An 18,488-nucleotide genomic window follows, 5' to 3' on the forward strand; every position below is an offset into this window, starting at 1 on the left:
AACAAATACCGTATGCTAACACATATAGATGGAATCTGAAATGAAAAAAAATGGTTCTGAAGAACCCAGGGGCAGGACAGGAATAAAGACGCAGATGTAGAGAATGGACTTGAGGACACGGAGAGGGGGAAGGGTAAGCTGTGACGAAGGGAGAGAGTGGCATGGACATATACACACTACCAAATGTAAAATAGATAGCTAGTGGGAAGCAGCCACACAGCACAGGGAGATCAGCTCAGTGCTTTGTGACCACATAGAGGAGTGGGATAGGGAGGGTAGGAGGGAGACGCAAGAGGGAGGAGATATGGGGATATATGTATATGTATAGCTGATTCACTTTGTTATAAAGCAGAAACTAGCACACCATTGTAAAGCAATTATACTCCAATAAAGACATTAAAAAAACCCCACAAAACAAAACAAAACAAAACAAACCCTGCCAGTGACTGCAACATTTGGCAGGGTATGAAACCACCCTTCCAGGGTGTGAATGTTCTTTGTTTCTGGGCAAAGTATGCCCAGATAAAAGGGGAATAGCTGCCTTTCCAGAGGTCTGGGTAGGAGAACCCAGACAAGAGTATTCTGAAGGTGACTCCTCCTTATGCCCCAGACCAGGGGCTAACAGTGCTTATCTCTGGGCTGATAGGATTAGGGGGATTCTGGTTTTCGTGCATAGTTTTGATTTTTCCCCAAGGAATGATCACCCAGTGCTTCTGAGATAAGGAAAGAATGAAACACTTGATTTTGGAAGAAAAAGAGTCCTTCTTTGGTTCTCACGAGTAACCAAATCAAACTTTTATCGGCTTATAGAAAAGAAAAAGAGCACAGCCGTCCCATGAGCTGCTCTTTTTATTTTTTGCCACACCGTGTGGCATGTGGGATCTTAGTTCCCCGACCAGGGACTGAACCTGTGCCACCTGCAGTGGGAGCACGGAGACCAGGTCCCGGCTGCGCTGCTCCAGATGGCTTTGCAGGAAGTCTCTGAGCACTCACAACGTGCTGTCCTGAGGGCAGGGCGCCGACGAGGCTCCCCGTGCTGGGCTCAGCTTTGTGAGGATGGCTTCCCGCAGGGCCCCCTCGGCTGCAGAGGGAGACAGCGCGTGGCAGATCTCATCAAATACCTACTTCACAGATCTGAGAGGCGTTCTTAAATTTGAGCATGGCCAAAGCTTCAAGTCCTATGCCTCCCTAAACCAAGAGCCTACAGCATTATTATACTGAAGTAAATACGTCACAGGGCAGTGAGAACTGTAAAATGCTAAGATAAAAAATTTTGATTTAAGAGCAACAAAATTGATAAAGCTTGAGCTAAAAAAACAAAACAAAAGACTCAAATTACCAAAATCAACAGTACTAAACACTTTATAGGAGTAAAAAGGATTATAAGGGAATAATACTAGGAACTGCTGTATGCCAGCAAGTTAGACAACCTTGATGTAATAGACAAATTTACCAAAACTGACTCAAGAAGAAATAGAAAATCTGAACAGATCTATAGCAAGCAAAGAAATTGAACTAGGAATTAAAAAAAGTCACACAAAGAAAAGCCTCGGGCCAGATGGCTTCACTAGTGAATTCTCTCAAATTTTCAAAAGAGAATTAACAACAATCCTTCACAAACTTCCAGAAAAATGGAAGAGGGAATACGCCTCAACTCATGCTATGAAGCCAGCATTATTCTGATACCCAAAGCAAAGACATCAAAAGAAAACTACAGACCAATGTCCCTTATGAATACAGATGAAAAAATCTTCAGCAACTCACAAACCAAATCCAGCAACATATAAAAAGGATTACACACCATAATCAACTGGAATTTGTTCCAGGAATGCAAACTTGGTTCAACATACAAAAATCCATCAATGTGATACACGGTATTAATAGAAAACATGACAAAAGCCACATGATCATCTCAACAGAGGAAGAAAAAGGATTTGATAAAACCCAACATTCTTTCATGATAAAAATACTCAACAAACTCAGAATAGAAGGGAACTTCCTTAAAATGAAGGGCATTTATGGAAAACCCACAGCTACTCAATGGTGAAAGACTGAAAGATTTCCCCCTAAGATCAGGAATCAGACAAGGATGCTCACTTTCCCAAGGACTGTACTAGAATTTCTAGCCAGAGCAATTAGGCAAGAAAAAGAAATCCAAATTGGAAAGGAAGAAGTAAAATTATCCTTACTCGCAGGTGAAATAATTCTATATAACAAAAATGCTCCAGAATCCACAAAAAAAGAAAAAAAAAAAAGAGAATGTTAGAAAGAAAACCACAGGCCCAAAATGGTATCATGTTAAAGCCCATGATGCTAAACCTAGACTTAATATCTGATTTAACTGCACTTTCCACCTTCCCCAGAAATGTAATCTTAATCAACCAGTCTGGAATTTTCTGCTCAGCACCTATGAGGTAAACTGTCTCCTGCCCTACACCTTCGATCCCTCGAGAATCAATCTGCGTGGTAAAACCCTTGCCATTCCCTTCCACAAAAAGATGTCCTGGCCTAAAAATAATCCTTTTTTTCCTTTTGCTAATTCCTCCCTTGCCCCACCCTTCTCCTTGTAAAAAGCTTCCATTTTGTAAAACCCCTTGGAGCGCCTTTCTAGTTGCTAGATGGGATGCTTCCTGATTTATGAATCACTGAATAAAGATAATTAGATCTTCAAATTTATGTGGCTGAATTTTGTTTTTTTTAGTAAGAACTAATAAATGAACTCAGCAAAGTTGCAGCACGAAAGATCAACAAACAAAAACCAGTTGTGGTATTTCTATACAGTAGTGCAATGTTGTGATTGATTATAAGAAATATATATCTGGTCTTCGTTCTATCCTGTTTCAAGCACAGAGCTCCTTTAACCATTGTGGGAATTTCCTAAGTGAAAAGAATGATGAAGATAGGAGTGTTATTCATATAATAAGCTCCTTTCAACCACACCAAAATTTATGTTACTTAAGTGACTTTTGGAAAGCCCGTAGATAACCTAAGGAGGCGGGCTGGTTCCCAGGGGAGCTAACTCTGATTAGAGGATTGGAACTTTCAGTCCCCCCTGCCTTCGCCCCACTTTCTGGGGAGGGCGGAGGGGCTGGATATTGAGTTTAATTACCAGTGGCCAGTGATTTAAATAATCACGTCTATGTAGTGAAGGCTCTATAAAAACCCAAAGGACAGCTTCAGAGAGCTTCCGGGTTGGTGAACACATGGAGAAGTGGGGAGAGAGGTGCCCAGGGAGACCATGGAAGTGCTGGGCTCCCACACACCTTGCCTTGTGCACCTCTTCCATCTGGCTGTTCTTGAATTATACCCTTTTATAATAAACTGGTAATCTAGTAAGTAAAATGTTTTCCTGACTTATGTGAGATGCTCTGGCAAATTCACTCCACGAAGCAGTCATGGGACCCTCTGATTTATGGCACAGGTAACAGTCCAGACTTGTGATTCCTGTCTGAAGTAGGGAGGTGGGGGGCAGTCTTGTGGGACTGAGCCCTTAACCTGTGGGATCAGACGCTATCTCCAGGTAGACAGTGTCAGAATTGGGTTAAATTGTAAGACACCAGCTTGTGCTGCAGAACCTCCTGATGTGTGGAAACCCCACATATCCGGTATCAGAAGTGAAGCAGAGCTGCAGTGAGCACTGAGCTAGAGGACACACACAGGAGTGTGCTTTCCCTTCAGAAACAGCAACGAACAATCCAAAAAAGAAAGGATGAAAACGTTATTTTCAGCAGCATCAAAACAAACAAAACCTTAGGAATAAATCTAACAAAAGAAGTGCAAGGCTTGGGGCTTCCCTGGTGGCACAGTGGTTAAGAATCTGCCTGCCAATGTCGGGGACACGGGTTTGAGCCCTGGTCTGGGAAGATCCCACATGCTGCGGAGCAACTAAGCCCGTGTGCCACAACTACTGAGGCTGCGCTCTAGAGCCCACGTGCCACAACTACTGAAGCCCACGCACCTAGAGCCCATGCTCCACAACAAGAGAAGCCACCGCAGTGAGAAGCCCGCGCACCGCAACGAAGAGCCACCTGCTCACCGCGACTAGAGAAAGCCTGCACGCAGCAACAAAGACCCAATGCAGCCAAAAATAAATAAATAAATAAATAAATAAATAAATAAATAAATAAATTTATTAAAAAAAAGGAAGTGCAAGACTTGTACACTGAAAACTATAAAACAATGCTGGAAGAAACTAAAGACCTGGTGAATGGAAAGACGTCTATGTGCATGGATAGGAAGACTTGATATTTTAAGATGGCAACACTCCCCAAATTGATCTATAGATTCAGTGCAAAATCTCTACCAAAATCCTAGCTGCCTTTTTTTACAGAAATTAGCAAGTTGATCCTAAAATTCACTTGGAAATGCAAGGGACCTAGAACAGCCAAAATAATCTTGAGAAGAACAACGTTGGAGGACTCACACTTTCCAGTGTCAAAACTTACTACAAAGCTACAGTAATCAAGGCTATGTAGTATATTTAATAAACCCTTAAATATACGGTCAATTGATTTTCAACAAGAGTGTCAAGAAAATTCAACAACAGTCTTCAAAAATTGGCGCTGGGACAACTGGATATTCACATGCAAAAGAATGAAGTTGAATCCTCCCTCACATATATACAAAAATTAACTCAAAATGGATCAGAGACCTAAATGTAAGGGCTAAAAGAATAAAACTCTTAGAAGAAAAAACAGGTGTAAATATTCATGACCCTGAATTAGGCAATGGTTTCTTAGATATGACACCAAGCAATGAAAAACAAACAAAAGAAAACTGGATTTCATCAAAATTAAAAACTTGTGCTTCTAAGGACACTGTAAATTAAGAGCTAATATTTGAAAATCAAGTATTTGATAAGAAACTAGTATCCAGAATATATAAAGAACTATTATAACTCAATAATGAAAAGATAAATAACCCAATTAAAAAGTTGGCAAAGGATCAGAAGAGACAGTTCTCTAAAGAATACATAAAAACAGCCAATAAGCATATGAAAAGGTGCTCAACATCATTAGTCATTATGGAAATACAAATCAAAATCACAGTGAAATACCACCTCACACTTACTAGTATGGTTATGGAAAAACACAAAATGGAAAATAATAAATGTTGGCGAGGATGTGGAGAAATTGGGACCTTTGTTTGCACTTTGCTGGTGGGAATGCAAAATGATGCAGTCACTGTGGAAAACAGTTTGGAAGTTCCTCAAAAAGTTAAATGGTTAACTTATGACCCAGCAGTTCCACTCCCACGTACACACTCAAGAGAACTTAAAATATATGTCCACATAAAAGCCTGTATACAGGACTTCCCTGGTGGCGCAGTGGTTAAGAATCCTCCTGCCAATGCAGGGGACACGGGTTCGAGCCCTGGTCTGGGAAGATCCCACATGCCGTGGAGCAACTAAGCCCGTGCACCACAACTACTGAGCCCGCGCGCCACAACTACTGAAGCCCGAGCGCCTAGAGCCTGTGCTCCGCAACAAGAGAAGCCACTGCAGTGAGAAGTCCGCCCACCGCAACGAAGAGAAGCCCCCGCTCGCCGCAACTAGAGAAAGCCCACAGACAGCAATGAAGACCCAACACAGCCAAAAATAAATAAATAAAATAAATAAATTTATTTAAAAAAAAAAGCCTGTATACAAGTGTTCAGAGCAGCATTATTGATAACCCAAAAGTGAAAATACCCCAAATGTCCCATCAACTGTTGAATGGGGCAGGGGTATGCCCATTCAATAAAATATTTTTCAGGTATGAAAAGGAATGAAGTACTGACATATGATACATCATGGAGGAACTTTGAAAACATGATGCTAAGTGAATGAAGCCAGACACAAAAGGCCACATGTGGTATGATTCTATTTATATGAAATGTTCGGAACAGGCAAATCCACGGACACAGGAAGTAGGTTAGTGGTTGCCAGTGGTGCTGGTGGGGAGGGAGGAATGGGGAGTGACTGCTGATGGGTAGAGGGTTATTTTTTGGGGTGAGGAAAATGTTCTGGAATTAGACAGTGGTGATGGTTGCACAACCTTGTGAATACACGAAAAAAACCACTGAATTATGTACTTTCAGAAGGTGAATTTTATGTCACGTGAATTAAATCTCAATTAAGGAAAAAGCTTTGATTGCATTCTGCCCAGAAAGAGGGCTGAGCGGGGCTTGGAGTTCTCTGCCTGTAGAATTTAAAGTGTTCGGCAGACTGCCAAGTTCTGTCCTGCACGTGCTCTCTGTAACCCTGATGTGCGGGCAGAACAGAACAACCCTACCTCGGACTATAAACTCCACGAACACGGCCTTGAACCCAACCCGAGGCGATGTGTGGGGTGGGAGAGGCAAGAGCTCACTCAGAAGCCGCCTGTTCTCTGATGTTATCTGCATGGCATTTATGATCTCAGGTAGGGATATTCTGTGCATGTTCACTCTATTAGTCTCTCTCTCTCTTTTTAACTTTCCATTTTGTGTTGGAGTATAGCTGATTAACAATGCTGTGATGGTTTCAGGGGCACAGCAAAGCGACTCAGCCATGCTATTAGTTTCTCTTTGGCTATTATTTATGAGTAGGCCAGTACAATAGGAGGAAGAAGTATGTAATTTCAGGAAGCCTCCTGCTTATCTCATGGGAAATGCTGAACTTGGACACGTTAATCTCTTCTGTTTTGTGACATTTTATAGTTTATAGCACATAACCTGGCATGAATCTCATCCGCTGTGTACTTGACCTTCACCTTGTGAGGTGGGCAGTTTACAGATGAATAAACTAAGGGCCAGAGGTGAAGGGACGGGCACCATCCCACGGCCAGTCACTGCCAGCACAGGAGGTGGAACCGGCCTTCTGCCAACTGGCAACCACTCGCCGCGAGGGCCTGGAGGTCTGAGGGAACAGCACCCTGATAGTTTTCTTCATTAAAAGAAGAGGAAGGGTGGGAGGCCCTGCAGTGAGAAGACCCTGACCTGTGTGAGAAGAAGATTCCCCTGCGCAGGAAGCGGTGCGGCCTCTGACCCGTGGCTCTCTCTATTCGGTTTATCAGCTCCTTGTCAATTTTACTGCTTCCGAACCGAACTGGAAAAAAAAAGAAGAGATGCCGATCTTAGGTGGTGGGAGGTTTGGTGATATTGCTGAAACGAGAGGGAAAGCCTTGTGATCCACGCACAGTCTCAACAGACCCAGGCCTCTTTAGGCCTGAGGCTCTGGTCCCTTCCACCAGCCCAGAGTGGAGGTCACAGCCAGCAGAACAGAAAATAAATTACAGAACAAAATGCTCTTTTGTCTGGGATGGGATTCTGACAGGAAACAGATCCAGAATGCAGTTTACCTAGCAACTCCAGGCAACCACACACACACACACACACACACACACACACACCCACGCCCCCGCTGCTTACTGCTTATTAAGCTATAATTTATATTCACTCACAACCATAAATTTAAATAGTCTTTAACCGAATTAACGGCTGTCTTCAAGAGAATTTTCCCTCATTGATAGTCTATACATAAATCATGGAAAATGGCTTAGACTTAGGTAAGAACATTTTAGTTCTGTTTCTTTTTTGACAGCCATCAATGATCTCAGAGTAAGGATTTTCCTGAGCAGGAAGCCCTCCAGTGAAGGGCTTGGCAGTGAGGACCTGCCACCTGTGAGGAGTCATCTTTCTTAAGCTGACTTCCAGCTGTGTAGCTCCGCACTCAGTATCACACTGGAGGAGAAACCCGAAGTAATCTATGACTGACTTTTACCCACTAAGTTAGAGACAACTTAAGTGACTGTAAAGATGCCCAGTTCCATGGACCTTCCCCAAGTTCTGAATTGCTCAAAAAAAGGAAAAAGCTTCTACTCAGCTATCTACTATAAATCATTATTTTGAGATTTATTTTATATTGTTATGTTAATTAAAAATAATCCTCTGGGAATATAATGCACCACAAAAGATTTTAGGATCTGTTTTCCCCTTGGCATTGAAGCTTGACTGGATGTATGATTAATTCAAATTAGAAAACATCAGTGGAATCAACTCAGTGGAATCACTCCTAAAAGCTAGGGCTTTTCCCATAACGTACCGATGAGCTTGTCATAGTCAATGCCTTTTGCACTGCTTGTCTGTACTGTCCATGGGTCCACAAAATCCTCGCCTGCTTCTGTGGCATCCAGGCCACTATCACTCCCAGGTGCTGGGTCCCTTGGAGGGCAGTCAGCCTTGTAATCCTCGCCCGTGGCAGCTTTGTAGCTCATTTTCAAGGATAGCAACATCTCCACCGCGGAATCAATTTCATTCTGCACAAAGGAGCAAGGGTGAAGGCTGAGCGTATTAACAACGACTAACACTTGCCGAATGCTACTGCTGTGTGGCAGGCGTTGTGCTAACTGCTTTCACACACATTACCTCCTTTAGCCTTACAATGACCCTACGAGGAAGGCGTCATTGTCACCGTCCTTTTCCAGTTGAAGAACGTGAGACTCAGAGAGGTGAAGGAGCTTGCCCATGGACACACAGCAAGTCATGGGCCTGAACTTATTTTAATTTATGATTAAAAAAAATCTATTTAATTTATTTATTTGTGGCTGCGTTGGGTCTTCGTTGCTGCGCGCGGGCTCTCTCTAGTTGCGGAGCACGGGCTTCTCATTGCGGTGGCTTCTCTTGTTGCGGAGCACAGGCTCTAGGCGCGCGAGCCTCAGTAGTTGTGGCTCATGGGCTCTAGAGCGCAGGCTCAGTAGTTGTGGTGCACAGGCTTAGTTGCTCCGCGGCATGTGGGATCTTCCCGGACCAGGGCTCGAACCCGTGTCCCCTGCATTGGCAGGCGGATTCTTAACCACTGCACCACCAGGGAAGCCCCTTTGTTTTTTTAATCTGTTGGTCTAGTGCTACGGATTACTACCACAAACACTATAGGATACGTGTAGCAACACAATTTACACCGTTGTTTATGACAGAGTTAATGTGCTAAATGTTACTTAAACACCACCAATGCCAGCGAACATATGGGACAAGCTCCACTAATCAATTACACTGAGCTCTGCACTGGAACTTGTTTTTACAATCCACACAGGTTGAGATGAATATTTATGGAAACTTAAACAACGATGCCACCAAGGACAGCAACAGCAACTCAAGTAGACATTGTGAAAACAGATAAAGGCAAGGAAAAAATACAGACTTTCAGGTCATAAATTAAGGAGGGATTCACTGGGAAACAGTTATACTACAGCATTTTGGAGTCTTATCAAGCTGTCCAAAGTGTTTGCACATTTAGTGTTTTAAAATAAGCATAAGAAAAACAAATGTAAAATATATCCTTGGGTAAGCTGGAAGCCTATTAAAGACCTCCTCTCTTCCAGGAGCCCACACTAGCCACCCCTGGAAGCCTGGCATTTAAAAAAGCAAACCTAATTAAGCAGATTAGTCATGCTATGCCCTAAAGCTCTACCCTCACAACTGGCCTTGCTGGATTAGATCACAAAGAATATACACAGTCCAATTTGCTTGCCAAGGGAAATACAAACACTTCCATTTAGAGTTGATACATGATGTGCTATAAACTGGGCTTCCCAGTGGAGAAACATCACAGCACCAAACTCCATTCAGAGAGAGCTCCTCTGTCAGGTATGGCACCTGGGCCACAGAGGACTGTTACTGTAGGGTGATTTCGCAAGCACAGATTTGTGTTTCAAACTCCGAAACCATCTGGAATTCATCGTTTAAATGAGTCAGAGTTGTGGCATCAATAGCCCCATGGATAGACCTCATGCAAGAGACAGGATGTTGGCCTACCTTAGAGAGGCAAGCATGTTTTCCTCACCTCATTACGGTAGTGCCTAGGCTGTACTTGCAGCAGAATAAAGGCTTAGCAAGCATGATCTATCAAGTTATCTATGGGAGAATTACCTTGCTTTGAAGTGCCCTGAAGTCACTACCCTTTAATCACCAGCTGTGTGACATTCATACTCTATGTGGCCTAACTCAGCTTCCAACCAGGTGGCTCTTTGAAAGTCAAACATCTAACCAGGGTCCCAGTTCAAGGACCACCTGTTAACTGGAATGGGACCGAAACAGACAAGCAGGCTCGTCTTGTCCGTTTTCTTGTTCTCAATCTAACATGGACCAGGACATTGAAACAGATTTTAAAAGCTGATGTTCTGAAAAAAGCCAGACATGAAAGACTCTATATACACTACCTGATTAAATAAAGTTCCAACACAGAAGGAACTATCCACGGTGGGGGAGGCAGGGTGGAGGCCTCTCTTGGGAGGGTAGAGGCAGGGCCTGAAGCGGCCCGAGGGTGGCTTCTGTGCCGTTTCTCCAACTGGATGCTGGTTACACAGGTTTGGTCATTTTGTGAAAATTCAGTGAGCTGCCTGTTTGTGATCTCCATATTTTTCTGAACGAATGATGTATTTCAATTTAAAAAGTTTACTTAAACTAAAAGAAGAAGAAAAAAGGCTCTGTTCTCTACCTTAACCCCTACGATCCAGCGTCATTTCTTGAATCCCGCTCTGTCTCCCGTTAGAGCTCCCAGATTCCGACCTACCCGCCAGGAGAAGCTTTGTGAGCTACTGTTTCTGAAAGCAGTGGGTGTTATTCTCTTGGTACACGAAGGAGAAAGAACGCCGAGGGCCATGGCCTGGACAGACGGCAGAGAGAGTGGAGGAAGAGCCTGCGGCACCCTCACTGGACCAGAGATCCCCGAGTGGCTCAGCTATTTCACTTAAGGTGAATTTCCAAAACATCAGGTGCTTCTAGTATGATACATTTCAGGGTCAGATACAAACTTACTCCATTTAACTCTGGTTTCATCATGTAACCTCTGATCTCTCTTGTTGTGTCAGCTGACTATGCATTAGTCAAAGACCACCCTTGGAAGGGTTATTCTAAACTGTGTTAACAATGTTCACTGCAGCACTATTTACAATAGCCAGGACATGGAAGCAACCTAAGTGCCCATTGACAGATGAATGGATAAAGAAGATGTGGTGCATACATACAAGGGAATATTACTCAGACATAAAAAGGAACGAAATTGAGCTATTTGTAATGAGGTGGATGGACCTAGAGTCTGTTATACAGAGTGAAGTAAGTCAGAAAGAGAAAAACAAATACCGTATGCTAAAGCACATGTATGGAATCTAAAGAAATGGTACTGTGAACCTAGTGGCAGGGCAGGAATAAAGATGCAGATGTAGAGAATGGACTTGAGGACACGGGGAGGGGGAAGGGTAAGCTGGGACAAAGTGAAAGAGAGGCAGGGACATATATACACTACCAAATGTAAAACAGACAGCTAGCGGGAAGCAGCTGCATAGCGCAGGGAGATCAGCTCGGTGCTTTGTGACCACCTAGAGGGGTGGGATAGGGAGGGTGGGAGGGAGATGCAAGAGGGAGGAGATATGGGGATATATGTATATGTATAGCTGATTCACTTTGTTATACAGCAGAAACTAACACACAATTGTAAAGCAATTATACTCCAATCAAGATGTTAAAAAAAAAAACCATGTTAAGTATTGTTTGCTAAAATGCTGAACATAACTGGAGTCACTAAGAGTTACTAACTAAAAGCATTTATTAACATTATTCGAATTTAACGTTAAATGACAAAAATATCACTGTCAGGTTCCTAAAATGGGTTTATAGAGTAAATGATCAACATTTCGGTCCTTTATTTATTTTAGGTTTTCAGATTTTTTTTTTTTTTTTTTAAAACAACTTAGCCTCATCTATTGAGTCCTGCCTGGTGTTGTAAACCCCTTTCTGTGAATAATCAACTCCTTTTTTTGGATATCACTGTTTCTTTCTTTTAAAATGTAATGGATTATTTAGGGTCCAAATAGTCAAAGTAAACTACTGGAGTGACTGTGATATGGTTGATACCATCTGGTGAGAACCTAGGAAGAGATTTTTGAAAAGACGACGACAGGGATTGGAAGTGACAGACGAGGAAGTCATGGACATGAAGAAGCTGGGTGACCGAGAGTGAAAGGAAGTCCTTAGGTGATGGTTACAGATGCAGACTGAATGGGTTACACTTCTAAAACCTACTGCAGCAACAGCAAAGAGATCTTTAAAAAAGGCATAACCCACGAGGACCAAGGGAACAGGAAGAGGATGACAGCAACGAGATTGAGAAGCTGTAAACAGGAGGGTTGAGTGGTACCTGACCGAACACGGGAGAAGAACAAATGCTAAGACAACACGGGGACCTGGGCAGCGACTGGACTTACACTGCTGTGGAATCCCTGGGAGGTCTGGGCATTGGCGGCCCTAGATACTCAAAGAAGTGAGGGTGAAAGCGGGCTATAAAACTAGGAGCACTTTGAAAGTCTAAGAAGCAGTTATTGAGATCTCCCCGCTACCCGGTACATCCCCCCTCCCCCATCCAGAGGTTTAGTGTCTCATCAAGGAGAGTAAAAAGTGTCCAGACTGGAGGCGCTTTGCCCAGCGGGGGCGGGGGCAGCGCACGGAGAACAGGGGCTTCAGCGAGCGATCACACAGCCCAGCTCCTCTGCCCCACTCAGCTCACAATGCTGGCGGCCGGACCCGTACCCTCTGGACAGCAGATTGGAGGAGTCCTCTCTGGGGACTCTACAAGCCTCAAAGAAGAGCTCTAAAGACCCTGACACTGAAGCCTTCCCAAGGCAAGAGAGCAGTGTGGCTGCCGTCCAGGGAAGGGAAAGCCACAGGACAAGCCCCTCCCAGCTCTGAGCGCTCCCGCTAAAGTGCCACTACACGGCTGAGCGTCACCAAACACCAGACGATGGCATCTAATACAAAAGGCAGAAGGAACAAAAAGCTAACTTAGAAGAAACCGAGTTTATAAAGGGGGTAGAGAACACTGGAAAAACTATCACCAAGATCTCAGAGACAGAAGGACAGTGTACCCATGAAATAAGAGCAAAGAGCTATGAGGAAAGGCATGTTCAGAGATCAAACGAGCTCTTGGAAGTCAAAAATGACAGAATAAGTGAAAAACAATAGGAGGGTTAGAAGTTGACGAAACATACCTAAAAGAAGAACAAAAAGAAAAATAAATGAGGAAAATAGGTCAAAAAATAAGAAATTCAGAGGACCAGTCTTTGAATTAACAAAATACACAAACAGAAAACAAAACAAAAAACCCAGGATAAATCAAAGAAATAATATAATTTCTGAGAATTAAAGGTCATGAATTTCTAGTTTGAAAGGAACAAACTAAAAGATCCTGCATGCTGCAACTAGATCCCACGTGCTGCGACTAAGACCTGGCGGGTGCAGCCAAATTAAAAAAAAAAAGAAAATGAAAAGCCAAGCAGGAGAGTTCCCAACTGGCCTAGTGTTTAGGATTCTGGGCTTTCACTGCCGTGGCCTGGGTTCAGTCCCTGGTTGGGGAACTGAGATCCTGCAGGTCGCAAGGTGCGGCCAAAAAACCCCAAAATGAAACAAAGAAAAGCCAAGCAAAAAGCAATTAAGACAACTATCAACTCTGGAGAAAACAAAGGTTGGGCAGGAAAGGAGAAGCACTTATGCTATACCCAGTGGGTCAGCAGCGTTTACATGGAGACTGGGGGGATGGGAAGGGCTTATGAAAGTGCTAATTCTTTGTCGTCCACGGTGAAAGCCCCAAAGCCGAACATCTATCAGGAGCAATATAATGTGTGGTTTTGAGAGACGTAGGGGTTACATAGCCAAAGAATCAGCTAAAAGAATTGAAAATCCTTGTTTCTGGGAGCAGGAAATGGAGAGAGGCGGGGTGGACGGCTGCTGTGTTTCCCAGCGGCTTCCCTTTAGACTACACACGATGCTGATAAAGGAGAAAATACATTTAAATTGAGAGCCAAAACACCTCAGGTGGTGAGGGAACGGAATCCTGGTAACATGACCCTACAGACGTGGCGCGTGTGTGTGTGTGTGTGTGTGTGTGTATGTGTGTGTGTGTGTGTGTGTGTCCCAGCTAAATGACATACCTTCGCCGCGTTTCTGGCTTTGAGGGCCCTCACGAGCTCCCCTTGAGCAGCAATGTTCTTGAACAGCTCCAGTGGAGACCCACAGCCCTGCTCACCGTTGGGCACATCTGCCATTTTCCAGGACCTGCGTTCACAGTCGGCTAGGGTGTTGGCAGATTTGCTCAGTGGTCCAGACAAGACTGTGGGGGGAGGAGAGAGAGAGATTAACAAACCATCGCAGCTGTTTTTCCTTTACCGTAGCTAGTTCTTCTTTCCAAAAAGGTTGGAGATGAGATATAATAAAGGGCATAGATAATATAACATTAATAAAAATATAAGCAGAAATTTGGAGCCATGAAACAGGGGAAAAGAGGAAGAACAAATGCTAATGATGAGGTCGAAAGGAATCGCTGTGATTTACAGACTTAGGGAGGGCAAAGAAAGACCCCTCCTAACCAAGGGCAAGTGTGCATCTGCTGAGGTGCCCCTGTGCCTCAGCCAGTGCCCAGGACACAGGAAGGACTCGTGTCTGCTCAGGCAGCAAACACCAAAGTGCTTTAGTAACCCTAAGTTCACCACAGCTAGAAACATTTGGCAAATGGCTATTTACTCTTTACCTTAATTGCTTTCGGGATGAATTCCCAGGCCTTTGCAGTCATAACCAACATACTGCTGAACAAATGGCTTCCTTTGCTGGCCAGCTGTTCCGTTCTCAGACGAAGGGAAGTCTGGGTGGAGGCAGGGCCTTATCCCTTTTGGGTTCCAAATGAGGTAAGAATCATATACAGCCTGTCCACTCCACATGCTGCCTTATTTAACCGCAAACCTCTGAAGAAGGTGTCCCTGCACCTCCTATTGGTCATTATTTACTATTAACCTTAAAAAAGGTGGGGCACACGGCAGGCTACCTGAGGCCGCCTTGGGGCCGAGGCTGGCCACAATCAGCCCCTTTTGGGTTGGTCACTTCCCTTTTCTGAGTGTCAGCTTCCTCAGCTATAAAGCAGCACCATCGGGAACTTTGTCACCTACCTCAAGGGCTGTTATGAGAAGAAATGAGAAAAAACGACATGGTAGCATTTTACAAAATGTAAAGCAAGGCACAAACCCATTACAAGTATTATTTGTTAGGGTTCCAGAGCTTGGCTGAACTCCAGTTCCATCTGTAACTTGCTGTTACACCCTGGATGAGGAGGATGACGGTGACAGTGCGGCTATACCAGAGCAGCTAACCTCCAGCTCTTAAGTGCCTGCTATTTTTCTAAGCACCTTATACATAGTAATTCACTTAAACCTACAGCAATCCTATGGGACAGATTTGTTATCTCTGTTTCGTAGATGAGCAAACTGAGAGGCTATAACACTTGCCCAAGATAACGCAGTTAGTGAGTGGTCGAGATGAGATACAAACTCAAACAGTTTGACCCCAGAACCTATGCTCTCAAACATTATCCTATGGGCTACTTAACTGTCATACGCCTCAGTTTCTCAACTGTAAAATGGGAATAACAATAACAACACTGACTTGCAGGACTGGTCACGGAATAAGTGTGATAATGTGGGTAAGTAAATGGTCTAGCACAGCATCAGCCACAGAGGAGAGGTTTAATGAATGACTATTTTGTGTCTTTAATCATTAAAATTTTTTTTTCTAGTAGCTCTATGAACAAAACACAAATTTGGGGGTAATTTATTTTTATTCATCCATTTGTTAAATATCTGTTTAAAAAATACGTAAAATTTAAACCAATCTTTATATAAGTCAATGAAACCGTAATAGTGAAACCAGGATGGGACAGCAGCCAGTTTCTTTCCCCTCCTTGCTGAGAATTGCCTCAATTCCTGGAAAGGGAGGCCCGTAAAAAAGAGAAGGAATGTGGAAGAACCTTCTGACTAGCGCTGGAGAGGAGAAACACTCAGGCCCATATCAAATAACAACCAAAGTGATGAAAATTACTTCTAGCCACAAAGGCTCAAACATCACGCCCAAATGCTTTACACATGATCCCCAATTCTCCCAACCTTCAAAGCTGGGTGGTACAGTATCTGCTCTGCATTAGCGACCAGAGGCTGACGGCTCAGGGAAGTTAGAACCATCCTCTGAGGTTCCATGCCAGAGTAGCCGAACCGGGATCCGATGCCAAAGCCCCCCTCGAGCGTGTGCTCTCTCAAATCCCAGCTGCTCCCCCTGCCCGGGATGTCTCATACCCTCCTCTGCCCGCTGTCTTACTAATTCAAACCTCAGCTCCTCTTTGCGGCCTTTCCTGACCCCTGCACCCACGGGGCCAAGTTGGTTGCTCTGTCCTTGGTGATCCCTGAGCACTCGTTAGTGAGGTTATTAGAGCACTCACACCGCATGTAGTTATTTATGAAAATCCATCACACAGAGAATGCGAGTACTGGGTTTTATTATTTCATATGCTTCTAGTACCTGGTACAGGGTAGCTTATCAACAGACGTTTACTGAATGAATGAATCTCACAAATCATCTAGTTTAATTTTCCCCTTCCGGTTTATATCCTCTTATAATACCTCTGCAGTATTCCAGTTTAAGGTAGATTTCTCCTACCTGGACTTTAGAAGTCCTCTTAGAACGTCCTGACACTGCACTGAGCCTTCCGAGACTTGGGAAGAGCCAGGTTAATCCCACGTACCCAGTCTGGTTTCCTCACCCATTGCGAACATCTGCCCACTATCCTGGTCACTCTTTTCGGAATTCCCTTCGGTTTACCCTTGTCCTTCCAAAAATGTGGTGTCCTGCACGGAAGGCAACAAGTGGCTTTTGAAGTCTGCGAGTAGGACCAAAATCAAGCACAGATTAAAATTACCCTTAAAAATTCCTAGGGAAAGTGCCAGGTAGAATGACTCGGTGAGCCCCAGACGGCTAATCTACCCCTGCAACGGAGCAGATAACTGCAGAGGATCAGCTAGATGAACTGAGCCTGCATTTAGGGTCCCTGTTGTAGGGAAAAACATGTATCTTTAACTATCAGAATCCCATTTAAGTAAGAAGAGGCACACGGGAATGAAACTTGACTGAGGAAACAGCAGGTGAGGTCTCCCTGCTCTCAGGATCATGAGGCATATACTCACTGTGTGGGAATCACCCACACTGCAAACTCGTGTGTGTGTGCATGATGCAACTTCCTGAGTGATTACAGAGCTTCGGCAGTGATCAGACACAAAGAGAATAGAACTACCACTTCCCTCATTTCAGGCATCCGTTCATTAGCCCATTTATGGGCACATATTCTCCTTTTGTCCTCCTATCTAGTCAACATTCTCCTTTATTTCTTTGTTAACTAACTTTTAGAATTTAATTTAGCTTCAGAGGTTTTGAACCCAGAGTTCAGAACCTCTGAAAGGACATCAACAGTTTGCCTGCACGTTTGCGGTTCTAAGCAGAGTATCCAGGTTTTACTACTTTCTGAAAGCGGTCCGAGATGCCAAGAGACTAAGGACCACTGTCTTCAGTGTTCACTGTGTAAACTGCAAACAGGGCTTTGAATTTTTCTCAGGGAAAACTGCTTTATCTATTTCACAAATACTACAATCTAAAACAACGAAATGAAGCTATATCTGTGAAGTAATGTATCATCTCCTCTAAAAAAGGACTGGGAGTGAAAAGAGCAAAACTGCAGAGTCCACAGCAGGTCAGCACACAGCTAAGGAGGAAACTACAAGACTCTTCAAAATGAACTCTCCGTCCCTCTTTTTAGGGAACTTGAAACTTGCGCTCATTTTGAAAGGTTCCACTGTTCCCAAGGAGCATAACAGGCACCTGAAGAAACTGGGCACAGTTTTGGGATGAGGAATGGAAAGAGGAATTACAGAACTGTTTAACAGAACGGCAGGACAATCCCTTGGGCCACAATGAAACCATCTCACAGATAAGATCAGAATACACTGATTCTGCAATTTGGGGGAAGGGTGGCATCGTGCACTACAGCCAATTCTGGAGCAGCTGAGAAGAGCGGGGGACCCAGAAGTTCCTGGATGCCTGGAATATTACCAGGAGGTGGGAGACCATCTTCCACATCCTGACCCCTGAGTGTGGATGACAATGGCCTTGGACTGTCAAGTTTCCGGAGGACAAGAAAATGATGTCTTACCAGCTAGGAGTCCTTTAATGCTTCAAACCTTGGAACAGATTGAGGTCACTTTTTCTTTTTTAAACACTGAGAGGAAAGCTTACTTTCCCCTCCAAATAATAAAATGAACATCATCTTAAAAGGCAAAGAGGACATTACTTTATATGAAGCCAGGCATAAGCTACTTATGAGTATCACAATGAGATACTGTGGATGGATATCGAGTATTTAAGGTCTCATCAGTGAAAAATAGGACAGCCAACATCAAAGTGCTGAAAGTCAAGCTACGAATCCAAATAGGCAGCTACTCTTCCGGTGTCTCTGTTCCCTACAGAAGCTGTGAGTCACCTGAACTTTGGGACAATGAGATGAAATAAAATGCACAACACCCTGGTCCTAAGAGATACTACTCCTCATGCCCTAAGCCAAGGTTTCCAGTACTTTGGGAAAAGGCTGGTAGAAATACTAATAAACTCTAAGCCTA

General features: G+C 43.8%; 1 protein-coding gene across 3 annotated transcripts in view; it reads right to left on the bottom strand.

Annotated features, from left to right (window-relative positions):
- The window catches only part of WARS1 (tryptophanyl-tRNA synthetase 1), a 34,270-nt gene that overhangs the window by 14,650 nt on the left and 1,132 nt on the right, over window positions 1-18,488 (bottom strand). For 2 of the 3 annotated variants that reach the window (XM_022576083.3, XM_022576081.3), the window contains exons 2-4: window positions 13,938-14,116; window positions 8,063-8,276; window positions 6,958-7,066 (exon numbers count right to left, since the gene is read on the bottom strand). In XM_022576083.3, the coding sequence (XP_022431791.1) occupies window positions 6,958-7,066; window positions 8,063-8,276; window positions 13,938-14,051 (437 nt within the window). In that variant the 5' untranslated portion in view covers window positions 14,052-14,116. Of the gene's footprint in view, window positions 1-6,957; window positions 7,067-8,062; window positions 8,277-13,937; window positions 14,117-14,533; window positions 16,427-18,488 lie in introns of those variants that run through there. The other variant, XM_022576082.3, reaches the window with a different exon arrangement.

This window comes from Delphinapterus leucas, chromosome 2 (genome assembly GCF_059928025.1).
Source record: "Delphinapterus leucas isolate spDelLeu-1000000601 "Yukka" chromosome 2, BTC_Dleu_Yukka2, whole genome shotgun sequence".
Lineage (NCBI taxonomy): Eukaryota > Metazoa > Chordata > Mammalia > Artiodactyla > Monodontidae > Delphinapterus > Delphinapterus leucas.